Source organism: Protopterus annectens, chromosome 12.part0, assembly GCF_019279795.1.
Source record: "Protopterus annectens isolate FY-2018-M chromosome 12.part0, PAN1.0, whole genome shotgun sequence".
Classification (NCBI taxonomy): domain Eukaryota; kingdom Metazoa; phylum Chordata; order Ceratodontiformes; family Protopteridae; genus Protopterus; species Protopterus annectens.
Window position 1 is genome coordinate 882,763,470 of NC_056746.1, and position 27,270 is coordinate 882,790,739.

The 27,270-nt window shown below is 41.3% G+C and overlaps 1 protein-coding gene across 1 annotated transcript in view; it reads left to right on the forward strand.

Moving 5' to 3' along the window:
- Positions 1-27,270, forward strand: part of NCOA3 (nuclear receptor coactivator 3) — a gene marked incomplete in the record, with an annotated part of 973,610 nt that overhangs the window by 504,224 nt on the left and 442,116 nt on the right. Inside the window, 1 exon segment of the mRNA XM_044089911.1 lies at positions 8,163-8,310. Coding sequence (XP_043945846.1) covers positions 8,163-8,310 — 148 coding nt within the window.

A 27,270-nucleotide genomic window follows, 5' to 3' on the forward strand; every position in this document is an offset into this window, starting at 1 on the left:
CTGGTATCCTTTTGATCTGAACATTATGAGTATTTTTTATCATGAATTCAAAAACAATTGAATTATGATCAGATATAGGACATAAAATGATTTTGGAATTAATTAAATCTGTTACCATCTGGTTAGAAATAAAGATCCTATCTATTTTTGAATAAGTTTTATATCTGTTAGAAAAAAAGGTGTATGGTAATGATTTTGAATCTATCTGATTATTAATATCATTCAAATGATAAGAATTAGCAAAATCATTTAAATGTTTTGCATTAGATGTAATTCTTCTTTTTCCTATAGTGGTAGTATCACTTTCATGTAGTATACAATTAAAGTCACCAGCTAAAATATCTCCTATAGAGAATGATATGATCTTATCAAGATGATGTTTCACTGTATTAATACCAATTCCAGGTATCCAATATACATTAATTAAAGTGCAAGTCTTCCCATTAATTTGTATTGTAACCATACAAAACATTCCTTTGTCATCCTGATAAGACTTAATGGTTTTAGGAATGGGCATACTTTTATTCCATAAAATAGCCACACCTCTTTTTTTCTGAGTGTGCTCTGAACCAACCAATACTGTATATTTGTTTGTGGCTAGTTTATCAATATCTTTTTTCAAGAGATGGGTTTCTTGCAGGAAGACTAAGTTGGCCTTATGTAAATTAATGTATCTTATTAGGCTTGCCCTTTTACACGGATTATTCAATCCATTAATGTTTAAAGAAATTCCTTTTAAAGATGTCATTTGGCATTTTTAAAACTTAAGAATCTTATGATCAGAATAACAAATAACATAAGTAATGTTACATCTCCTCCTTTAGGTGTACCTTTAAATATAGCTGTATTTATTGAATCTCTTATGGGATTTTGTATAGGATTCAATTTTGTTTGTAGTGACAATGAGTGTACAAAATATATTGTGGATGTCAAAACTATATACATATAACAATGAACAAGTGAAAATAATGTAAGGATTAAACCTTGCATCCAGCCTGGAGTTAAAAACTCCAACTTAGAGTAGTATTTACCACTCAAGTTAACCCCCTACCCTAAGCAGCAGTACCTCAGCTACCACCTTATCAATTTAATACTGGTTATATTTAACTTAAATTAACAACTTTCAATTCAATTATCTAGCAAGACAAGACTACACATTTGATAAAATAGCATCATATAAACTAAAATAAACTTTTTTTTTTTTTTAAACTATTCATACTACTATATACATCTATGTAATAATAATACACTTGTATTCAAATAGCATTCAAATAATCTTGATATTAGGAACCAAGAGGAGAGAGAGAAATAAAAGACGTGAAAGAAGGGAGAGAGAGTGAAAGAGAGAGGGGAAAAAAAAAAAAGGAAGGCATATTTATATATTAATTTATTCAAAGTAAGTAAAAATAAGTTCTAACATTCATTTAAATCAACAACTTTGGCTAATATGGTTCAGACATTACATATATTAAGATGCATCTATTTTCTGTCATGTAAATGCAGTCAACAGTTTCCAAAAAAAAAAAACCTTGAATTGCTTGTATATGAGCATTTTACTCATACTCATTATTGTCAATAGAATAAAATATTATATTTATAGAAATTGCTATAAATCATACTGCATAGTTATGCAAATTCTCAGAAACACTTGCATTATTGTAAAAAAAAAAAAAAAAAAAAAAAAGCCATCTGTATTTTGTATGTCTATACTACTGCTTTAAAATAAATTACATGACAATTTCTTCCAGAATAGAGTTATAAAGTTATTTATGCTTGTCTATCAGATGAATTAAAGGAGTTATAGTAATGTATATGTTTGGAACATAAGTTTTAACACAGATTAGTATGCTGCAGTCAAGTAGATTTTCAAAAACAAAGTAAATGTTTCATTTTCTATGCCTTCTAAAATAAGACATTTACTTACTACAAGAAACTGCATCATTTAAAAAAATCATTATAACTGACATATTTTATGAATTATAACATAGATATTTAAGTAATTATAAAATAACTCACATTTAAATGTTAAAGAGTTCATTTTCCTTCACATAGTCGCATTTGCATCAGTTCTACTTCCTGGTATCTTCTCATTCTTCTGATAATAAAGCACATGAGACTTTTTCAGTGAAACCTTTTCTAATTCAAAGGGGAAATGCTTAGGGAATGGAGAAAAGCATAGGAGTTGAACAGAAGAACTGGAAGCATCTTGGAATTGAATTGGGGTGGAATGCAAAAGTACACATTGTAATGTATGCAGAGCTGATATGTTTGCATAGGTGAATGTCTGGATTAAGACTATTGGCTTAATCTAATAAGTTATAAGTGAAGGAAGGTAAATAGAGCACTGAATGCAACAAAACATTTTCCTTTAGCAGTAAATGTTTGGCATGTCTTTAGAAGTTTGCAGCTGAAGGCTACATTTTTTCTTGTGTTTTCATGGAGATGAGCAGACTACAGGGCAATAAAAAGCTAAAGCACTAGTTTCTTCAAGGCTAAAGATTGGTGTTTTCTGAAAGCATACAAGGTTTTCACATTTGTGAGGGGAATAAAGATAAAAAAGAATGGACTCCAGTTAGTGTAAGTAGGAGAATAGACAGTAACATGTCTTAACGTGTGTAACCTCAACTTTAAGCTAGGTAAGGCTTGTGTTTGCGGCTGTCTGGACATTTATTCCTATTAGGAGGATTAAACTTCATTATTTGAAGGTATGCATAGTTTAGTGTTTGTATTAGGTTAACAGGTTATGAGGGTGTTCTGGAGTGTTTTTTTATTTTGGTTGAAGGTGTTCATTAAAACAAAGTCTTGTAAAATGTGGCAGAGGTTCAAATGGAGAAAAGAAAAAAACTGTATAAAGGATCAGCCTGCCAAATATTAGTGAATGCAAGCATCACAAAAGCTGGAAATAAACATTTAAAAAAGCTGTCGTATATACTAGGTGGGAATAACTTCTTATCTTAATGGTAACACTTTCCATGTTATCTTGGAATGTGAATGGTCTCTTTGGGTAAAGACAAAACAGAAAACATTTATATAAAAAAATGGAGCATGAAACTAGCTGTGCTACAGGAGACTCTCTTGAATAGGACTGAGCATTTGAATTTGATAAAGAAATAGTTTCGGGATGGATATTCAGCAGAATATCCGGGACAAAGGAAACAAGTGCTTATATTGCTAGAGGAGCTCCAACAGTGATAGAAGAGAGGAAAAATTTAAAGGTAGATTTGTGGAAGTAAGAGGCTACTGGTAAGGGATGAGAATTATGCTGGCATGAATTTATATTCTACTTAAAACTGCTATTATGAGGCTTAAAAATTTGGAGAAATCAGCTTTCAGCAGGGAATATTACTTGTAGGTGGGGACTGGAATTTGATTTGCAACAAAGAGGATGTATCTGAGGGACATAGAGGAGAAAATATAACGAGAGTATATTTCTGAAGACGTATGAAAATATTTTGTATGAAGACCTGAATTCAGTAGTAGGAATTCTCAGAAAATGTACATATTATTCCCCAAGGTATGATATCTGGACTAGACAGAATTTATATTTGACAGGAACATGTTTAATTTGAGTTATTTGGCACACATCCAATAACTGCTTCTGGTCATGTGCCTATAATATCCAAGTTAATGAAGTAAGAATGAGACACTGGTGCTAGAGGAATTTATTGAATGGTTAGTGGAAATTATTCGGGAGGTATTAGGGAAGATGAAGTACTCCAGAAGTTATGGCTAGTGGAGTAAAATGAAAGTGGACTTTAAAATTAGGGTAGAAATAAAAGCGAGAGATTTGGCTCGGAAGCAACAAGAATGATTTAGAGGGGTTGACAAAGGTTAAAGTATTGCAAAATAAGGGGAGTCTCGCAGAACAAGTGGTGTGACTGCAGGGTGCTAAAGAGAAAAACGAGTACCTGGATAATATGCATAAGTTTAGAATGCTTGCTGTTAAGCAGCTGTTTTTTGATAGAGCACAAAAATTTTTAGCACACTGACTTTCTAACAAAGTAGAAGAGGATTGTGCCAAACCTAGGGAGCCTGCAACAAGAAAAATAACTAGCAGTTATGTAGAGGTATTGGAGAGATTTCAAAAAAAAATTGTATTATACAGTGACATGTAGAAATCAAGAAAAAGCACAAATGGAAGTATTTATGGAAGACTTAAATATGCCATTGTTAAATGTAGATGAGGATCAACAATTAACAGTTCAGACAGGAGGAGATGAGTTAAAAATGGTGATGTAGAACCAATCTGCAAGAAAGTCTTCAGGGATAGATGGAGTTTCAGTGGAAATCAGTGGAAGTTTGGAAACAAGGAAGGAGGAAAGTGGTAAAGATCTGAAAGGTTTTGTTTAATAACATTTTAAAAGGAGGGGAAGCATAAGCATCCTGGAAAAATCTATGGTGGCTGTAATAACCTAAAGACTATTAAGACAAGTCAGTTTCATATTGACCCATTTCAGTGTTAAACCATAATTATAAAGTGTCTGCGCCTATAATGGCCAAAGGAATGGCAAAGGTGTTGCAAAAGTGATTGATATGGATCAGTGTGGTTTTGTGGACAGGAAGCAAACATTTGAGAACATAATAGAACACCAGTGATCCAGAGGGAAGCGGAATGTAAGAAAATGCAGCTGCTGTTCGTGGGTCTTGCTGCAGAGAAAGCATTTGACAGAGTAAGCTGGTATTTTGAGTAGGACAAGTGGAATCCTTTGCCATTCTGAGGTACAGTAATGCTAATTAGAAGGATATATGAGGGACTTGAGGCAAAAATCAAAGTGGGAAGGTTCCTTTCTGCTAAGTTGTGAATGAACAGAGGAACCAGGCAGTGGAGTTCATTCCTTTCTGTGTTTGCATTTTGTTTATAACCATTGTCAAAGAAAATAGGGGACTTAGAAATTCTAGAATATAATTGGCATAATAATCAAGAAAACCTGGTTTTATTTGTGGAAGATATTATTTTGTACTTGATGAAACCAGAAAAGGACATATCCGTGTTGTGGAACATTGAGAGCATTCAATTTTTTTAGGATATAAAATTAATGAGGATATAATAAAGGCTATAGCTATAAACTATGTACGCACACATGAATTGGTTCAGCAATACCGATATATTTATGGGGACATGATAAAACGAAATGTTTGGGAATATCGATTAAAAAGGGTTCTGTTATTGTAGTTAAGGGTATGTGGGCAAACACTAAACAAAAGATAATACAAAAACTGAGAAATTGGAAGCTCTTGCCTATGGATATGGATAGGAAGATGCAAGCAGTAAAAATGTTTACTGCTTGCATCTTCCCATCCATATCCATAGGCAAGAGCAGTAAAAATGTTTAGTCCCTTTAGTCTTTTACACAGGTCATAAACATTTTTATCAACCAGAAGAGAAGTTGTGCATAGTACTCAAGTATTGAAGGATTTTATCTGGGAGGGGAAGAGACCAAGAGTCAGGTGGGATAGGTTGACCCTTCCAGTAGAACAAGGTGGGTTAGGATTACTGAATTTGAAAGGATGTTCTGCAGCTTCACCATTAAGGCTTATGTACATAATACAAGCAGAAAGCTACAGAAAGGGATGATGATTAAGCAGGGGGGGGGGGGGGGAGTTCAAGAAATAAGGAAAGTGTGGGATTTTGGATGTAGATCTTAAAGGATCATAGCATTCATACAGGATATTGTATTATTAAAATGGCAGTAAGTATTGTAAGAACTAAGCCAACATGGGAACAGAGAAGCAGATTCTAACAATGGGTGTGACTGCAATTAGGGGTAGAGAGAATACCCAAAAAGGGTTGGAATTTACTGGAGGAAGCTGGCAAAGGAACCAATGTATTAGGAACAAAAAAAAATGAGGGAAACAATAGAATGGGAAGAGGCCAACATGACATTTTGACTGCAGGCTAGAGACTGCCTTCCTTATTAAGGATTTATGTCAGAGTATGGGCAAAAAGAAAGAGATAGGGGGAATTCTAGGTGAAAGATGTGCACCAGTTGAGTTTTTAGTTGAATGTAGAACAGAAGCTGCTGTTAAAGGGGTTATTAGTAGGACATATAAAATATTGCACAGTAATTAGAGGAGTCAGTCAGAGGAGGTCGGAAAACATTGGAAAAAAATTACTTAAGCAGTTCACAAAGAAACAGTGGAAGGACATATGTATGGCTCCAGAATATGCAGCAAAGTCTAGAAGATTTAAAATGTTTGCTTGGAAGTGTTTGCAAATGTGTTTTTGTACTCTAAGACGACTCCAAAGATTTTTAAGTGAAGGGCGTTGTAATGTAGGCCAGCATGGGCTCTAGTGCCAAACACCTGTGGTTGGTTTGCTTCATTGATAACAGCAGTGTGGTAATCTCAGGAACCCTCAGCTCCACTCCTTGAATAATTGTGCTTTTGTCAGTTTTGACCACTGTTTTCTCCATTAAGTTGCCTGGTTCATTTGCAGTATGATCAGAACCTACTTCAGTCTCAATTACTCCTTGCATGTAAAATATGGCATTGTGTTGTCCAAGAAATGCATATTTGGGAGGCATTTCCCTTAATTTTTCACTTCCCTGTAAACTTCACCTACCAACTTGACAGTTTTGGTTTGATAGTGTCGTGTAGAATTACTACTCAAGTCTCTGCTTTTGGTCCTCCTCATCATGGTCTCTGACAAGTGTCCTTACTGATGGTGAAGAGCTTGGCTCACTGCACATCTTCTTGTGCTTTGTTTTTTTACCTCCAGCTGCCACAGTAGATTTTATTGCATATTGTGTGTTACTGTCCTGGAAGATAATTCCAGTCTATTCTTACTACTGTCTTGTCAGCTGCCACTGTAGCAGTTGCCAGCCTTAGCCTTTTTTTGGTTCTCCTTCAGCTTCCATTCCTTTTTACAGGGCAGAGTTTCAATACCTTGCTGATGTCCCTGAGATGCATGCTTGCTTGTTCTGTGACCTGTTGTACTGGATCACACTGCTCTTTCCATAGCTCCTCATGTGAAGTAGATTATCTGGCTATTCCAGCCAGATAGCCTTGCAGTACTTGTAGTCCTGGCCACAGGTATCCTCTTTTTTATCGTTTCTAGGAATGTTGCTAACTTATGACCTCTCTGTGGATTCCTAGACCCCATCTGCTGTCTTCACTTCCACCTGTCAGACATAGAGGTATCACAGAGGTTTGCTCTTTGGATAAGATGTTTATAGTTTTTCCATCTGCTTTGCTCTACTCCTCTTCCCCTGAAGATAAAACTGACAGTTTTGCTCTTGGAGACTGTAATCTCAGTTACAGGGTTTGAGCCTATACATATCACTGTGAAAGAGTAGCAAGCAGACAAATACAGTGCAATAGCTCAAGCAGCTTCAAAATAAGCAGGTAAGTATTGAACAGCCGATTGCAACCCACACTCATGCATGTATTCCAGTGCCTTTATGTAATAAAGTAATAAGTATTCTTTGAGTAATTTACATGCCGTGGACATCTCCTTTGCTGACTGTGACCCAGGTGACCTGAGTCTGGGTCTTATTGAAGCTAAACATACAAGAACTGAAAAACAAGGTCACCCAACCGTTTAATCATCTATTTTATTAGTATTTAGCAGTTTTGTCCAAATACCATGGAGTTCATCAGAAAACAAGTAAAACCATTAATTCAGTGCTTTTTATAGAACTGAGGTGGCTTATTTCTGTTAATGCTCGTGAGGTGGAATGTATGGCCAGGTAGTGGAGTGCCAGTTTAGGTTCTAGGGCCTTACCGTTGGTGCATCAGACATTTGAGTCAAAGCACATGAGATAATGGACTTTGTCATTTTTATTTGCAATAACAGTTGGATTCTACTGCCACTTTTTATTCGTATGTGTAGCTGTAAAAGGTTGACTCTGTACAAAAGATGTACATAGGTCAAGCAAAGATAGTGTGCATTGTAAGTTAGAAATTTGAACTTTCTGTACTTTGTATTGGACTTTCTGTTTTTGCTTGGTTTAAGCACAGGATGACTCTGAGTTATGATGAGCACAGCTGCCCAGTCACCAGGTAGGTAAAAAATTCAGCTGTTATTTTCTAGCCTGTAGAAATGTCTCTGAGGACGTGTTTTAAGTAATAAATGTTGAAGCTGCCTATGACCTCATAACTGATTTGAAGTGCTGCACTTAAAATGAAATATTAAATATAATCCCATAAATGTTTTCTGATAGCACTGACACAGGGCATTGCTGAAAGTCCTATATATCATTTTTCCTTGGCTGATGGTACCCAAGTTACAGCCCAAACAAAGAGCAAAGTGTTTCGGAACCCTGAGACGAAAGAACCACAAGGATTTATGTCGACCCATTTTTTGCAAAGGTAAATATTTATGTAAAAAAGGTTAATAAAATACCATTATATTTTTGTGCCATAGTTTTGCAACTTTGTGAATGCTAGCAGAAATCTTTTTTTTATTACATAATTAAGGAAGGGTTGAGATGGAACGTTTCATTTCTTCCTTGACAAAAGTTTCACCTTACTAACGTTAACTGCATTTCCTCTTGTATTTTTTTTAGCTTATAACTTCACTGCTTTGAGGAAGGTGTGTTGGATAGCGTTAACCTTGTTACCCTGTACTTCGTTTGCTTACAGTTTAGGGTCAGAAATTGCAATTTGCATCATCTGTTGTACTCATGTTGGGGTGGTTCTAAGTTTGTTGGATTGTGCTCCTCTCCCCCAATCCTCTTCAGAGCTGAAACCTCATTTCCTTTAATGAGTCCCAATTATTTATCCCAGTGTCATTCCTTTATATCTGCTTTTTCAGATTGTGTTAAAGAAAGGAAGAGGCTTTCTTAAGAACTCAAGTTTTGGAAGACTTTAGTGTTAAATGACTGTCACTGGATCGGCATTGTTGCCTAGGAGAATAAGAGTTTTTGAACTTGGAAATGTAGATTCTGACAGCATTTGAGGAGTATTGGCCCCACCTATCCTTCTGGTCTTTTTGGCTACACTGTAAGATCATTTGACCAGCCTTTCTCCATCTCATAAAGACTTTCACTGTCCCGCGGCATTCTTGATTTTTATCGCAGCTCAACCCAAAAGCCAGTGTTTCATTACCTTTTCAGTAGAAAAAATATCTAGAGGTCTGTCTACATTTTTTATCTCATTGCAGCTGAAGGATTGTATCTTCTCATGAGCATTACTCTTTAATGAAGTTAGCCATCCACACTGTTAATTACCATGCTGTATGTGTAATATTTTATCTTAGAGCTCTGGCATTAAAAGTCAGTAAGGTGTGCTCTACAGGCATTAGGGCTACTTTAAGCACACAATTTTCCCAGGCTTCTAACCTCCTGCTGTCTTATCACTTAGTGTACTTCACCCTCCTGTTTCTCCAAGTCTGTTGAAAAGAGTTATGGTGTTTGTTAAAATTCAAAGGTATTAACTAGGCTGTTGATTTTTGATCTTATGAAGCAGTGTCGCCTCACAGTAAGATGTCCTGTTCGATTCTCAGCTAGAGCGTCTTCTGTGTGGAGACATGCGTGACTGGACGTACCTTCGTTGAAGGTTGTGTGTCAGGGCCAGCAACTCAGCATGTAAAAATCTACCGCCAATCATTAGTAGACCGGAGTTCCGCTGTGGCGACCCCTAACCGGGAAAAAGCCAAAAGACACAACAACAATGAAGCATACCTTCCGATATAACCAGTGAAATGACAATGAGCTCCTTTACAATAGTGGATATGTAGGGTTTAACAGGCAATTCATTGTTAACACAGGTTCCTAGATCCCAGTGCAGGGAAGTGTTATCAGTGTGATAGTTACAAGGAAAGTTGTGCTTGCCAAATGATAAGATTATACATTTCTTGGCATTAGTTTTAGTGCATGGTGTACATGGCTCCATGCTGTCCTTTGTGTTAATTTTGACATGAAAGTTGACTGCTTTCCATATTTCTGATTAAGTCCTCTTTTTATTCTCATTCCACCTTATTACAGGTAAAGTTTGAGTTTGCAGGAAGAAACAGTCCAGCAGCAAAGCCAAAGCTCAGATGTGTTGCATCCGCTTTATTTAGAAGCTGTTTTTCATTAGGGCTTACAGCACAGATCACACCCCATTCAGTTTAGGAGAGCCCCCCATGTTCAGACTGAGTAGTAGAGTAGTGGCTTTCCACAGTAGGACCAGGCATTGCCCTTGACCAGTGACTGTTTGCCGTTGGCATAATTTCCAGAGTTACCTGTTGCATTAGCTCTGTAGTGTAACTAGGATGTGCTAAATTTCACGCACATAAGTCTAGCTTAATTGTTTCAGAAACAGGAATATGTTTACAACATTTGCAAAGGGAGTCCTGTCTCTAAGGTATGCCTCTCATTTCTGTAAGGTCTTTGTCACAAGTCCACGCTGTTCTTTAGGACCAACAAATTTTGCTTTTCTCGTACTGCATGCCGAAACAGCAGAAATGGCTTAAGTGTTGCTTCTCTCCTACAACATTTTTTTCCACACAGCATGGATGCTTGAAGTATTAGTTTTGTTGTTGGCTTGTCACAAAACACTTGCTCTTCTACTGTAGAGCTTTTGTACCCTTTTTATATTTACTCACTTTTTTAGTTTCTGTAAACTCAACCTTTTGCAGGCATTGTTTCAGCTATCACAAGAGTGGCATGCAGATTCCGCCAGTATTCCTGTAACCTGGATATTGAGTGTGGTAAAGTGCAAGATATTTATCAGACTTGATTTTCATTTTAGTACACGTGTGTTATTCACACTCTGTTTGCTTGGTGATATATATAAATCAATTTATAATTCAGTGGGTTTTACTGAAGGTGGAGAATAATGGACTTTTGAGGACAAGTATAATGATTCCATTCAGTCTGTCATGGTTTAGTTTAACCTTAACTGACTTTAGAACAGTAAGACTAGCTCACATTTGCCATTTTCATCATTGCTTTCCTGATCTTGTTTACTGTTCTTCGCATGGCACCAGGCTTCTTTTGTAATGGTATTGTCAACGTTTTTGCACCCTTTTGGATTTCTTGCATATCACCTTGGGCATGCCACCCCCCCAGTATACTTTGCTACTAGTATGTCACTTATTCTTTTTTTGGTACCACAATGTAGTCATGCTAGATTGTGGTGTGTCTGGATGCTTATCCTTCAGAAGAAATGTTTTAATTTCCTGTAATTAGAGACATTCGACATCCTCCAAGATTTCTTGAAGATGATGAGAAAACCCATAAGGGTGATAAATTTAAACCTTCCAAACATGAGGAGCATTCTAGCTTAAAGGATTTTTTTATCTTTCCCCTCCTTCTCCTCAAGATCCTTAGAGGGAAAACAGGGAGTTTTTAGACTATTCTTTTGTTTCTGAATTGCTCATAAGAGTGGTAGCTGAGCTCAGTTTTGGGCCCAGAGTATAAGCACTTGTCAAATTGTCATTTCTTCCTTGGGTTGAGATGGAATGTTTAATTTCTTCCGTGGATTGAGATGGAAATTTCATTTCTTCCTTGGGTTGGAGTTGTCAAGGGTTCCTCATTCAAGACTCTGTTTCTGCCAGGTCTGTTTCTGCTTACAGGGATGGCATGAATATAGATTGCAGTAAGCTAAGGGCATGCTGCAGGCTCAGATGGGCATGATTCTACCGTACTTGTCACTAGACCTGTTTCTGCCTTCTCTTTGGCCCAGACCATTTTCTTCAGTGTTGAGATATTTCTGTACTTTCAGTGTCATGGGAAGAAAGAGGATGCAGATGTTTGTCTTATTAACAGTGCCTTTAGTATTTGGGGGGTAAATATTAGAGCTTTACCCTCTCATTTTGGACTGGGTTTGACCTATTGATGCCAAGGCTGTCAGTCCCAGCAATGACAGTGGTGACTAGTTCAGTATTAGTGCTGCAACCTTCATTGCTGAAACCCCGAGTTTGTATTGTGATTGGTCTCTCCTAAGACCCACAGCCGTATGCTGCTTGTTTCATAGAGCTTTTCGTCATCAAGGCAGACAACCAAAAGATGTTTATTCTAGTATTGCCTTTTGCACTACTCACTCTTGTAATATCTTTAGTGGAGCCTTTTGACAGAATCTGGGCTCAAATCTGCATCATATTCTTTCTGTTTACAATCTTCCCTGCCAGAGACACTGGCCAAAAGGTAGTGTAAGCAGAAACACCTTGACTCCCCTACAGGTTTACCAGAGCTGGATTCAAACTTTGACTAAAGCAGATTACTTTGTTTCATGTCTGGTAAGGAGTCTAAAGGGTTGGACTGCTTCAGAACCAGAGGTGCACATGTCCTGCCACTGAGTTACCAGTCACAAATGCTCTGATTTCAGTGTGCCATAATAGGTTAGATATCCAAGGCAATAGAGAAGACAAAGGATGTTGAGTTGCATAATAAGCTGAGTACTTGGGCATCCACCTTGACTACTATATCCAACCTCACTAAACAGTTAGTCCACAATGCAGCTAGGGTGGCTGGCACCATGTTGACCATATACCATTATGCTTGATCTTCTGTTAGAGGACAAAGAAAACTTCAAGGTGTCCTTCATTGTCATCCATTTCAATGATACTGACCTCTTTGGGCTTCTTCAAATTAAAGCACAGCTGAGAGATGGTGAAAAAGAAGGTAAGACTATTGTGTGTTGGCATAATTTTCACAGCTCTTCACTGCCCTCTTCTCAGGATTGCAAAAGATACTATGCCAGAAACGGTTTCTGTGTGTTTTTGAGCCTGCAGGTAACCAACCTGAAAAAACTGGATACCATGATTTATCCTTTCAAGGAGGACACCAGACCATTAGCAGAGGTTCTAGAGATAATCAGGGGTTTCCATGGTCCTTACTTGGGGTGGCAGCAGCAACTCCTTTGAAAACTTTCCCTATCTGCTTTACTTTAGAAGCAGTGTAGCATCATTTATCCCTCACGGGACAGCTGGGTCAGCTTTCAGTAGTGACACTTGGATGGTAGACATTATATCCAGGTCTAGTAGATTTCCTTTGTCGCTCCTCCTCTCCTTGGCCACTCTGCTTTCCTCATCCCCACCCTACCAGAAGATGCCACTTCTGGGGGCTGCAAACTTAGAGTAATCCAGGAGGTCCTACTAGACCAAGGAGGATCCATGGTGTCTGGTCTGTCACTGCAGGCCTTCCAAGATAACCTTCCTAACGGATACTAAAGACTGGGACAGTGTGGCTGTTATGTGGTACATCAGCAGGTAGGGTAGAACCCATCACTACTCCCTTTGTAAGTGAGACTTAAGGAGTGGGCTGTCTTAGCTTTTTAATGATAGCTGCCAACGTACATGTAGAAGTCAGTTTACAAGAGAACCTGCTAACCAAATGCGTGTAAATGTCTCATGAATAGTCACTTAGCTGGTCAGTGGTGAGAACTCTCTCCTGTGAATGGGAAAAGGTCTTGCCAACCTGACTAATGCCAAATAGTGATTTCTTATCTTTGATGCTCCCTCCAGGTCAGGGACGCCTTACTCCAAGGATGGCCTACAGGTCTCCATTATTGCATATGCAGAATTGACCTATGCTTCCTTTTGAAGTTGGCATGCTGGCAGCAGGAGCTGTAGTAGTATATGTCAGCATTCTAGGAGAAGAGTGAAATGTCTATCTGCCCCATGCCCGCAACCAGTCAAAAAATTTAATTTGTCTGAACAGGACTGGAAAAACCTGATGTCCTTCAAGAATGCAACTGCAGTCATAACATGTGGGTTGTCCTGCCTCAGGCAGCCCTCGGTCGGCCGGATTCCAAAGTCTGGGTCCGACGTCGGCTGATGTCGCATTTCTCTCTGACGTCAGAGCGGCTGGAGTACATAAGCTTAAGCCGACGCCATTTTCTTCAGTCTTTCTTGCCGCGCGGTGCCCGAAGCAGAAGCAGTTCGCAAGTGCCGGTCGGTCAGCTCCTGTATTCTACGATACCGAAGTCATCAAAAAAGCTAAGTACCCCGTTGGGGACCTTTTCTTGCCTCAGCTGATGTCAGAAATTACTGAAAAAGTTAACAATTGTCTTTTTTGTGGTAAACAAATACCTCATAAGGATTTCCACTCTTACTGCCTCCCTTGCCTGGGCCCAGACCACGACGTCTCGGCCTGTGTAGCCTGTGCTCGCTTCAACAAGCGCACTCTCAGGCGCCGGGCGGAGTTCGTTGAAGATTTTTTTCGGCGATAAATTTGCTTACACCATGCCGTCAGATCTTCCGACATCGCAGACTCCCAAAAAGCGAAAAGACCGGGACCGACATCCTCGGCCCGCGTCTACCACCGACTCCACGCCAAAACCTAGCTCGAGTGCTCCGGTTCCCTCTGAGACGGTCTCTCCACCGCTCCGAACCGAAGACACCGCATTACCGACGACTCCGATTCCAGACATTACTCCGACGCCAGTCGTAGATTTTCCTCCGGATACCGAAACCAAGGAAATGCCCGAGACCATTGCTGTAGACAAGGTCACTCCTGCACGTGGAGCTGCCAGGCCTCCTATGGCCATGTCTATTAAGGCCTACACTAGGGCTAAGGCAGCCAGCAAAACAAAGCATATTACTTCTAAATCCTTACCTCAGCCGACTCCGGAGACACAAATTATGTCCATGGCTGCTGATTTAATTTCCATGATTAGAGGTTCACAGGCCCATCCTGAGAGAGCATCCCAGCCTCCTCCTGATAAAAGGCCTCGGGTTGAACCCTTTGACCCTACTCCTTCAGATGAAGACTCTGAGGGCTCTCTCCACTCTGTTAGCCAGGAAGAGCTCTTACAGACCTATGAGGACTCGGATGCAGAAGATTCCATCCCTTCGGCCTCCCCTCCTGAGGATATTTCTTTTGGGGAAGTTCTGCACACCATGAGGGAACATTTCAAGTGGCAAGGTCAGGAATATTCTGATTCTAGGAAACTCCTTAGGACTTTCCTTAAGAAGCCTCAGCACAGGCCCTTAGCTATTCCATTCTGACTCTAGTGCTACCCCTGATTCTCTTCCTCCTGCTCCAGCCAAGCCAGACAGGTATTACAGGGTCCCAGAAACTCATTCCATTTATTCAGGGCCCATACTGCTGATTTGGAAACTATTTCACAGGGGCCTAAAGGAGTTTCAGCCTCCACCTCAAAAAATCCTTTGCCCTCCAACAGGGAAGCGAGGTCATTAGAGAGATGGGGCAAAAAGGTTTACACATCCACTACCTTATCTATGAGAGCTTTAAATTGCCTTTTTCATATGTTACAATATCAGGATTATCTCTTAGAAGATTTACAAAAAACATTAGCTTCTCCTGATCCTTTAGACAAGGAAGACTTTGCAGGAAGCTGTACATAACACTCAGCAAGTAAGCAATCACTTCCTGCAGTGTGGATATGATGCACTGGAAGCTTCATGTAGGGCAGCTATGACAGGGGCAGTTGATTCGTAGACATGCTTGGTTAAAAGATCAACCTCTACCAGATCATGTAAAAGCAAAACTTCTGGATGCATCTTTGGAAAAGAACAAGCTTTTTGGTGCAAATGCTAAGGATGTGTTAAAGACCATCGAAGAAAAAGCAAAATCAGTTCAGACTGTGAAAGATTTCCTCCAGGTTCAACCCCCCAGATTCAGTAGGAATTGGCCTTCAAAAAACTGGTCCTTTCCTAATCCAGAAAAGTTTCAAAGGGGTAAGAACAGGCGTGGCCGAGGAAGAGGCCAATACAGAGGCCCTTACAGGGGCGACAATGGCAGCCAGGAAACCAAAGAAGTGACGCAGGGGTTTCACCTGCCCAACAACCACAAACTCAATGACTTTCCTCTACTACCGCCTACCAGGGAACAACTAGAAGCTCCCTTGGGCGGAAATTATCTCTGTTTGCAGAAAACTGGCACAGACTGACAAAGGACAAATGGATTTTGGACATTATAGACTGAGGGTACAGGTTTCATTTTCATACCTTACCAAGAAAACAAGGCATGCCAAACCTACCACAAAATCAGAGGGCAGAGGCCATCAAGCAAATCACTCTGCTGACTCGAATGAAAGCAATAGAAAGAGTTCCACAACAAGAACAAGACCAGGGTTTTACTCAAGACTGTTCCTTGTTCCAAGAAAAGAATCTCAATGGAGACCAATACTGGACTTGTCCACATTAAACACCTTTCTCATAGTACCAAAGTTCAAAATGCTGACTCTACAGCAACTCCTTCCCATGCTGGGCAAGGAGTCGTGGCTGATTACTCTGGACCTCAAGGAGGCATACCTGCATGTCCCTATCAGACACAGCTGCAGGAAGATACCTCAGATTTCTTGCAGGGCCAGAGCATTATCAATTCTCAGCATTGCCATTTGGCTTATCTACTGCGCCCAGAGTATTTACAAAATGCCTGGCTTCAGTAATTGCTCATTGCAGGCTCCAGGGTATACAAATTTACCCGTACCTGGACGACTGCCTCATACAAGTAGACGACAAATTGATGACAAAAAACCTAGATTATGTCATATGATTACTTCAAGCTCTGGGATACACAGTCAACTTCCAAAAGTCAAGACTGCAGCCATCCCAGCAAATAATCTTCTTAGGAGCCAAACTAGACACAGCCTCTCAGATGGCTTACCTGACAGAAGACAAGCAAGAGAAGTTAACTCATTACTTCAAAGGTTTAGCAAAACTCACTCAGATGACTGCAAGGAGATTCCTACAGGCCCTGGGTTACATGGCATTCTGCATTCTACTGGTTTCATTAGCAAAACTACACATGAGAAAGCTTCAATGGTACCTAAAAAGCATTTGGTCTCAACACAGCAACAACTTGGAGACAATCATACCACTCATTCCATGCCTACAAAAGGAATTCCTATGGTGGGCCTCGGTGAGCCAGGAAAACACAGGTATGTCATTCAAGAAACCACAGATAACACAGACCATGACTACAGACGCCTCAGACCTTGGATGGGGGCACACATGGAAGGCAGGTGTATACAAGGACAATGGTCTCCAAAGGAAACACATCTGCATATAAACCAAAAGGAAATGCTGGCAGTAATGCATGCCATCGAGGCTTTTCAACACCAACTCCAGCAAGGCCATTTAATGATACGGACAGACAACACCACTGTGATGTGGTACATAAACAAGCAGGGGGGCACCCACTCTTACCCCCTTCTTTTGCAGACTGACAATGCAGCTTTGGGAGAAATCACTGAGCCTAACCATCCAGTTACAATCCCAGTTTGTTCCAGGAAAAGACAATGTGTTGGCGGACAGCCTAAGCAGGAATTTCACAGATCCACACGAGTGGAGGTTACATCCGAAGGCCTTCAGACAACTCACTTCGACATGGGGCAAGCCAGAAGTGGACCTATTTGCCTCTCACCTCAACCATCTTCTACCAAAATTTTGCACAAGGACATACCATCCAAAAGCTTGGAAAATAGATGCCCTCTCATTCAACTGGAACTCCCTAGCAATCTATGCATTCCCACCTCTGCCACTGATGACCTCAGTATTACTAAAGATCAAAGCAGAGAAGCCCAAGGGAATCATAATAGCTCCGGATTGGCCAGGACAACACTGGTACCCACTACTACGGAGCATATGTCACACCAGGTGGTGGGCCCTCCCCCAGTGGCCTCTACTTTTGACTCAACACAATTTCGAAACACTGCATCCAAATCTTCAGACACTGCAGCTAACAGCCTGGGAGATCCCATAAATAACTTCAGCTTATCTCTCTCCAAGGAAGTTCAGCGGATACTAACAGAGGCTCGAAGACCATCCACCAGAAAGGTTTACTTAGCAAAGTGGAAAAGATTCAGCAATTGGAATACCAGCAAGGGACATGATGCATCATTGTTGAACATCCCACTCATCTTGGAATACTTGGCAGATATGTTAAAGAACGGCCTCTCATATTCTTCCATAAAGATACATGCATCTGCTATTTCAGCTAGATACAACACTGATCCTCCTGTTTTCTCTCACCCCTTACTGAGACAATTCCTCAGGGGAATCAAGAACATTAAGCCACCAAGAAAGGCCCCAGTGCCAGCCTGGGACCTCAATTTTGTCTTAGAAAAACTGACTACCTCCTTTTGAGCCAGCAGCTTCAGTTGACTTGCATTTTATCTCATGGAAGACAGCTTTCCTGCTGGCAATTACCTCAGCAAGAAGGGTTTCGGAGCTACAGGCCCTAATGGCAATACCACCCTTTATTATTTTCCACAGAGACAGGGTTTCATTAAGGACCAACCCTACTTTTATGCCAAAGGTGGTATCTAGGGTTTCTCTAAATCAAGCCATTCATCTGCCTGCTTTCTTCCCCAGTCCTGAGAATAAGGGGGGAAAGACTTTTGCATACCTTGGACATTCACAGACAACTTCGATACTACCTGGACAGAACCAAGGCCAGTAGGAAGTCTGAACAACTTTTTGTAGCTTACGCCCCTGCAGTCCAGGGAAAAGCAATTTCAAAACAGACTATTTCTAAATGGATTGGACATTGCATCAGATTCTGTTATTCCTTTCATGGAAAGACTGTTCCAGCCAATGTCAGACCACATTCCACCAGAGCTACAGCCACCTCTACAGCATTCTTAAGAGGGGTGCCTACCAAGGACATTCTAGAAGCTGCTACATGGAGCTCCGTGCATACATTCTCCAAACACTACAATCTCCCTCTATATTCCAGATCCAGAGCAGACTTTGCTTCGGCAGTCCTGCAGGGTTTGATTGCCACACCATCTCTTTCCTAGAGCATACCTCCTCCCCCAGCTAAGCTATGGTATTCTACCCACATGTTATGACTGCAGTTGCATTCTTGAAGGACATAGTACAGTTTTGTATCTACCATAAATGTAGATGTCCGATAGACATGCAACTGCAGTCGGATTTTCCCTCCCTCCATACCCCTCTATGCCTAGGGTCCACTCCTATCCCTATTACTCTTAGCTGGGGATATCTGTTATGGTGTATTTGTTTTTATTGCTCATTTATTTGTTTGGAATCCTGTTTTTGTCTTCCAATTTGATTACAGCCTTCCTTGGAGGGCACCTGGCATCTGGGGCAAGAAACACTGAAGAAAATGGCGTCGGCTGATGCTTATGTACTCCAGCCGCTCTGACGTCGGAGAGAAATGCGACATCAGCCAACGTTGGACCCAGACTTTGGAATCCGGCCGACCGAGGGCTGCCTGAGGCAGGACAACCCACATGTTATGACTGCAGTTGCATGTCTATCGGACATCTACATTTATGGTAGGTACAAAACTGTACTTTTACGGGGTCTGAAGGCGCAAGGTAGTTATAGCAGGCAGAGACCAAACTCCATTTAAAACTGAAGGATGTGCTAATATGCGGTGAGAGCATTCAGCTCCTGAGGACTGACTGACAGTACCACCAAAACCATGTGCTACCAAGAAGTAGCATGCTCCTATCAGTTGTACAGAATGACCTTGAAAACTTTGCAGTTGGCCTTGGCCGGTAATCTGACATGAGTACAGTACTTTTCCAGTAGGGGCAGTGTACTTGTAAATCAGTTGCACAGGATCACAGCAGACCCACATGAGTGGCAATTGCACAGGCAGGTTTTGTCTCTTGACTCAGAAGTAGAGAATACTACAAATGGATCTTAAGTAGCATGAGAACATTCAAGTAAATTAGTTGTGGGGTTCTAGAACATAACTTAACATTTAGACAGTAGATGTGTTGAACCTTTTATGGAATGGCAAGTTCCTTATATGCCTTTCTACCTCTTCACTGATTCCAAAAGTGACAAAACCCTTAAGGACTCTTCTACATAACTCAAGTAGCAGCTTATAAATTAAAGTGGAAAAGGATGACGATGATTCTGATGACATGGGAGTTCGAGAGAGTGGCTAGGATTTTAGATGCAAGTCCTTAAGGAGAATACCAAATTACAGAATGTAATGTTCATAGAGTAATACAAGGTATTCCAAAAACCAAGGTAGTGTGGGAAGAGAGAAAGGAAAGTTTACTAGCAGGAATCCCTGCAAGTAGGGGTGTAGAAAATTGGTAAAAGGGGGTTGACATTTACTCAATGAAATTAACCAGGGAACCATAGTATTGAGAGTAAATACGTTGGGAATGAAAGGTAATAAGAGTGGAATGAGGCTGAGCAGGAGTTTGGACTACAGGTTAGAATCTGCCTTCCCTGTTGGAGATTTAGAACAGAGTTTATCAAATAGAAAGGGATTAGGAGTGTGCTGAGTGAAAGACCAGTTCTTATTTTTAATTGTGTGTAGAAAAGAAGATGCTGTTAGAATGAAAATTGGTAGGGAGCATAAACGTTTGCATGATAGCTATAAGACTCGGTTAGATGAGGTTAGAAAAGCTTGAGATGAGACTAAAAATGAGTTATAAAGGGAATACATCTTTAGGGCTTCTAAAGCATACAACAGAGTTGAGACAATTTGGGATTTTAGCATGGTATTTGCATAGGTACATGTTCAACAAACACTGCCTTACTGGCATTCCATCATTAGTGTACTACTACCCTTCTATGGCAGTCAACTAAAGCTCAAAGTCCCCTCGTGGGTGTGATGGACCAGTCTTTCAGTGCAGGGACTGCTTTACAGACTCCCAGACAGAACCCTTTTAGTTTTCTAGTGTCATAGAAAGAGAAGGCTCTCCTTCCATATCACTGCTGCAGTATTCTTTACAAAAGGGATTCCCTGCCAGTGATATGCCAATGTCCAACCAGTGTACCATAGACTGATGATTTTATAGACGTTATATATTACATGTATGGTCCCTGCTCAAGGCATAGGGCATAAAGGTGACATACAGATGTACATACCTCAGAACTTCTTTGCCATCAGTCTGAACACTCCTTCTGTGCTGGCCTTCTTTCTTTTTTGATCTTGTGAGTTTACATGTCATGCAGAAAGGGAAAAAGTTAGTGTGGGAAGTTGATTCCCCGTAATGATTGTCACAAGCAGTCTCTCTTCTGTTTGGGTGCTTCACAGGACCATATGCAGTGTTCTGTCTGCCAAGCTTTTGTCCCCAACACCATATGTAGTCGTCTCTCCTCCTTGTCCATTTACCTGGAGAACTAATGTCTTAATTTGTTGGCACAGGGCGCTATGACAGAATCTTCCCATCCCAAACTTCAGCCGCCTGCCACGAAAAGGCCAAGAACTTCAGGTCTGATTTGGTTGCTGTCCCACCTCCCTCTGGGCAGCTCTCCGAGGGGATCACCTGGTTATTCTGTTGAGGGGATCACCTGGTTATTCTGTTGGATTCCTGTGCAGTGATCCTGTTGGAGGCCGGCATGGATCCAACTTCTCGCACATCTTCAGAGGCTGTTCGGATGTCTACTCCAGATGTTGAGGGAGGAACCTCTGCTGATTATCTCTGAGGGACTGAGAGAGGCTGCAGATACTTGTTTGGGAGGAGATTCCTACTACATTGGTTAAGTGTAGGCAAGGGTTTGAACCTCCTGAAGTATTTTGGGCAGATGTCAGTCAAAAGAAAAAGCAAAATACCAAGCATGTTTCTTGGGCTGCTAAAGATACTGAGCATGAATGGCAGGATTTTACTCATGGGATTGTTCAATGCATTAATGGCCTTAAAGCCCCTACAAGGAGTTTGTGCCTGGTCCCCCTCGGCCATCTACTCCACTAGAGACCCAGAGAGCATGACTCCTCTGAAAAAGATTTGGATTCTGGGGAAGAGTCTGTGGCATATTCCTCTCAGATCCCATCTTCCTTGGATTGTGGCTCTGAGGAGGAGGATTCTGTTGACCCAGATTCTCCCATGGAAGAACTCTGCTTTGGGAATACTGTTTCTCGTATGATGGAGCACCTTAAATGGGACTATTCACAGGTTTCTGACATTCAAAAGAGGTATTATGAGCTCCACCAGATGTAGTCTCTAAGCCTTCCTCTGTACCTGCAGTTTTGGCTGCCCTTCTATGCACCTTTTCAGCAGCCTCTGTGGCCCTGGGTTCTCCATCTCCAGCCCCTAAGAAACCTGATATGTTTAACAAGGTGCCTGATGAGTGTAAGATCCTCTACAAATGTTCTGATCCTTCTTTAGTGTTTTCTTATAACAAACCCTCTAAAACGTTTGCCTTCTACTAAACTACTTTCTGATAAGGGCAGTAAAGCTATGGAAAGGTTAGGCAAAAAGATGTATACTGCTGCCACTCTAGCCTTTCAGGCTGTTAATATGACCAGGTATGTTGTAGCCCTTCTTTCTCAGACTTCCCAGGCCATCTTTGTTCTGCTTGATCCTGAAGGGAGGGGTCTCAGCCTTCTCTTTACTGGGTCCTAGTTCTCAGGAATCTTGCCAGTCTGTTAAAGGAAGTTATGGTGTAGCTGATGCCCCCTGTAGGGCTACTGCTTTTGGTTCTATTTTGAGATGTTACTCTTAGCTTTGTCTCCAGCCTTTGCCTGATAATATTGAGGCTAAGTTGTTGGGGGCTCCTCTTGGCAATAAGAACCCGTTCGCTGCTGAGCTTTTTAGGTCTCTTCAGGACAAGGGTAAGGCCTTGGGGGGAATTGAAACATAATTTTGTGGTTTTAGGCAGGTTCCTCCTGCTAAGTCTACTCAGACTCCTACATCTCAAAAGCCTCCTTTTCAGGATAAGCCAGGTTACGTCTAACTGTTTTGCTTTCCCTTTTCTTGAGTCAAGTTCCCTTGTCCTTTCCCAATTGGTTAGGGTCACTCAAGACTCTTAGGTTCTGTCCATCATCCATCAGGAGTACTTCATGGTATGAAAATCCCTTCCTCCTTTTCTGGGTATCCCTCAGACTCCTCAGGATCAACTTTCCTTTCTTCCCAAAACTGCTTAAGGGTGTTTTGGAAAAGGCAACATTCATGTTGTGCCCCCTTCCCAGGAGGGGGGAAGGGGTTTTATTCCAGAATATTTCCGGTTCCCATGAAGGAAGGCAACTGGAGACCCCATTCTAGGTCTTTCTCAGTTCAACAACTTTCTGAAGACCTCTTCCTTTCAGATGTTATCCCTTCAGTCCCCGTTTCCTCCTCTTCCTCAGGCTTTCTTGGTCTCCTTGGACCTCAAGGATGCTTATTTTCACATCCCAATTAATCCCCTTTTCAGGAAGTTTGTGTTTCACTGTCTCTTCCTTACATTTTGAATTCTCTGCTTTGCACTTTGGCCTTTCCACTGCCCACAAGGGTATTCACCAAATGTCTCACTCCTGTGATTACCTTTTGCAGGCTGAGAGGTGTTCAGATCTTTCCTTGACTGGATGACCTGCTTATTCAAGCTTTCTTCCCCAAGCTCTTGCTTTTAGCACTTCCAGTATACTGTTTGCCTCTTACATAGCCTGGGGTTTACAATAAACTTCCAGAAGTAAGTCCCGGTTCCTTCTCAGGGTCATGTGTTTCAGTTGCAGGCTCCAGACCATGCCTATGCTGGTTTCCCTGCCTCCTCTCAAAGTTGTTTCTCTAATAACCTTTTTTAATCCCTTTTTCCTCTGATTTCAGTTGCAGCCAGGGTATTTCTCAGGGTGCTATGATTAAGGGCCTCTAGCCAGACTTCTATAGAAGAACTGTAGTGGTTCCTAAAGATAGTATGGCTCAAACACTGTCATCCTCTAGGATTTTCTAGTCCCTCCTCTTACAAGCCTCAAACTCTACCTTTAGTGGTGGATTCATCAGCTGTCTCTGAAACCTGGATTTCCTTTTCAGCCCCCATTGTCCTCTCAGGCACTTTGCTCGGATGCCTGTGACATGGGGTGGGGAGCATCTTTTAGTTCCATCGGGGTCTAGGTTCTCTGGTGGTTTCATCAGAGATCAGACCACATCTGCATAAAGGGGATGCGATTTCTCTTTTTCACTCTTTGGGTCTTCCATTCCCCTCTTTTTTTTTAGGGCCTCTCAAAATCTTTGCAGACAATACCACAAGTGATGCAATACATCAACAAGCAGGGGGGGGGGGGGGCACAGTCCTATCTTCTTTGCAGACTAGCTTTTCATGTTTAGGATATAGCTATCCAGTAGTACTGGACTCTTCAGACTGTATACATCCCTTCAGAGCAAAATATAGTGGCAGACTGAGCAGGTCCTAAACACAGACTCACGAGTGGATGTATTTCTGGACTTTGTCCATCAGTGGGGTACTCTTCAGGTAGATCTTTTTGTCTCCCCTCCGAACAGGCAACTTTCTCTTTTGCACCAGAGTCCCAAGTCCTCTGGCTTGGAAGGTAGACACCCTATCTTCTTCTTGGAAAGGGATGTTTCTCTACACCTTTCCTCCCCTTCCTCGGATTCCAAGGGTCATGCTCAAGATAGAACCAGGATCCAATTACAGTGCAAATCCCGCTGGTTTTCTCTTGTGTATTGCTCTATGCTGGGTTAGCATATTCCTCTGTTAAACTGTACCGCTCAGCTATTTCTGCTTGTATGCCATTAATTTCTCCTCTGGCCTCTAGGTTTGAGGTCTAGCAATTTCTTAGGCAGCCTTCTTATCAGACCTCACAGGAATCCTATCCTGCCTTCTTGGGACCTCAGTTTTGTACTCGAAAATTGACTGTGGCTCTTTTTGAGCCTGCAGCTTCCTTACAACATTGTACGTGGAAGACTTTTCTTTTGGCCCTTACTTCAGCTGTGAAAGTGTCAACTCCAGGCTGTCTTATGTCTGTTCCTCCTCTTTTTTTCATAGGGACAGGGTGTCTCTTTGTGCTAATCCTTTTATGCCCAAGGTGGTTAATGAATAGTGTCTTAATCTGTCTAATTTGCCCTTCTTTTTTCCTTCCCCACAGTCTGCTAGTGAGGAGGTTCTTCACACTGGATTTGCATAGGCAATTCAGAAATGATTTAGACAAGACTAAGGTTATTTGCACGTCTGAGCAACTTTTCTGTTTCCTTTCATCCCTGATCTGTGAGTTTGGCTGTTTCTAAGCAAACCATATCCTCATGGAGCTATTTCTTTTTGTTACTACTTTCATGGAAAATGCCTTTCTGCCTCTGCAAAGGCTTGTTCAACTGGGGTTGTGTCTTCCTCTAGTGCTTTTTTCAAAGGATTGGATACCATTTGCATCCTTGAGGCTTCTACTTGGACTTCTGTCCATACCTTCACTAAACATTACAAACAGAATGTTGTCTCCAGAGCAAGAGCTTGCCTAGCCAGAGGTTTCCTGCATGTTTTTTTTTTTTTTTTTTTTTTTTTTTTTTTTTTTTGAGGGCTCCTCTAGGCCTTCCTCCTCTCTGGTTTCTTGATGAGCTTTTATAATCTCCCTTTTGTCAAGAGTATTGCAACAGTGATATTTAGGGACATAGTGCAGTTGTGTAAAATCTTATAACAGTAGATGTCCTCTTCACTGCTGCAGTATTCGCTCACTCCTTCCTCCCCCTTCAGCTCTGTTCCTTTTCTTTTTTTTTGTTCTTGGATGTACATGTTCCTCCTACTTCCTTGGACTGTTCCTCCTGGGGTTTTCAGTTATGAGGTATGTATGTCACCTTTATGCCTTATGCCTTGAGCAGGGAGCATATGAGTGACGTACAACATCTGTAAAATCATAAGGCTTTGGTATACTGGCCAGATGTTGGGCTACCCTCGACAGGAAATCCCTTTTGTAAAGAATATTGTAACAGTGAAGTATCTCTACTGCTATGTTATGATTTTACTCAAGTTACTGTCTCTTCGAAGCTCCTTACTCTGGATCTCTTCAGCTGCTGAGCTCAGATAACTAGCACTTTTGAGGTTTGATTTCCTCCCTCTGCTTTTTCTATTAGTGTTTGAATAGTGTATTCTGCTGATGTTCTTCGTGTTTCAGTTTTGCAGTCACTACATTTGGGTTATCTGCTTGCAGGTAGCCCTCAATTGGCCTGATTATCAAAGTATTGAGTCCTGCGTCGATTGCTCTCTCATCTTCCATGATGTCAGGTAGTCAGGGGTATAAAGCATGCAGCTGACGCCATTACATCAGTCTTTTTTGCCATGCGGTGCCTGAAGCAGAAGCAGTTTGCAAGTGCCGGTTGTCCGACTCTCGAAATTTTTGTTTTCGAGTTTCAGATCCGAAGTCTTCAACAAAGCTAAGTACCCCGTTGGGGAAACTTTTTTTTGCTCTAAACCAATGTCAGTTAAAGTTAATTGTATTTCTTGTGGAAAGCAAATACCTCATAATGATTTTCATTCGCACTGCATTCCTTGCTTAGGCCCAAACCACAATGTCCCTCGCTGTCAGTTTTGTGCCTTATTCAAACCTCAAACTATTCGTCTGTTCATTTTCGCATCTAAATATTTTGGTACTCTGTTCAATTATCCAGAAATGGCTTCGGTAAGCCACCCGACTATCGACATTCCAAAAAAACGCAAAGATAAAGACAGAGACAGGCCGCATAGGTCCAAAGTTGCCGAGGACGCTTCCGTTAAGATGTTCATGTTTCACTGTTGCAGTCATTACATTTGGGTAATCTGCTGGCAGGTTGACCTCAGTCGGCCTGAATTCTAAAGTCTTGGGTCCTGCGTCGGTTGCTGTCTCCTTTTCCATGACGTCAGGTCGTCAGGGGTATAAAACAAGCAGCCAACATCATTTTCTTTAGTCTTTTTTGCTGCGCGGTGCCTGAAGCAGAAGCAGTTGGCAAGTGCCGGTCGGCCGACTCCTGAAATTTTCGAGTTTCAGAACCGAAGTTTTCACTAAAGCTAAGTACCTCTTTGGGGAAACTTTTTTCTTGCTCCATACCGATGTCAGAAAAAGTTAATAATGGTATTACTTGTGGGAAGCAAATACCTCATAAGGATTTCCATTTATACTGTATTGTTTGCCTAGGCCCTGATCACAAAATGTGCCTGGCTGTCAGTTTTGTACTAGATTTAACCAATGCACTATTAAGCGTCGGTATATTTTTACCTCAAAATATTTTGGAAACAGATTTAACTACCCTGAAATGTCGGCTGATAACAGTCCAACTACCGGAGTACACAAAAAACGCAAAGAAAATGACAGAGACAGAGGTCCATATCTGACTAAGATTCTCCTAAGCCAGTCCTCAGTTCGCCGGTACTCAGTGAGGCTTTTTCGCAGCCTGTGATGCCTGTTACGTTCGAGTCGCAGGCCCCTACCGAGACCCATGTGGAGTCCAGCACACCACAAGATGCTCAAAGTATTGTACCCACAGATGTCTCTCCCTCGGATGGGTCCGGAGCCACTGAGCAGGCACCGGCTTCTGAGGGTATATTCAGGCCTCAACATTTTTATATAAAACCGATGACAGCTGCAAAACCAAAGACAAAAGCAACTTCTAAAGCTAAAAAAACCAACGCATGAGCCACGTGCACAGGCTGCTATGCCTAAAAAACAGATTATCAAAATGGCTGAAGACCTAATTACCTTGATCAGGGGTTCCCAACCCCCTCCTGATAAGAGGCCTAGGCAGGACACTGATTATGAATCTTCATAT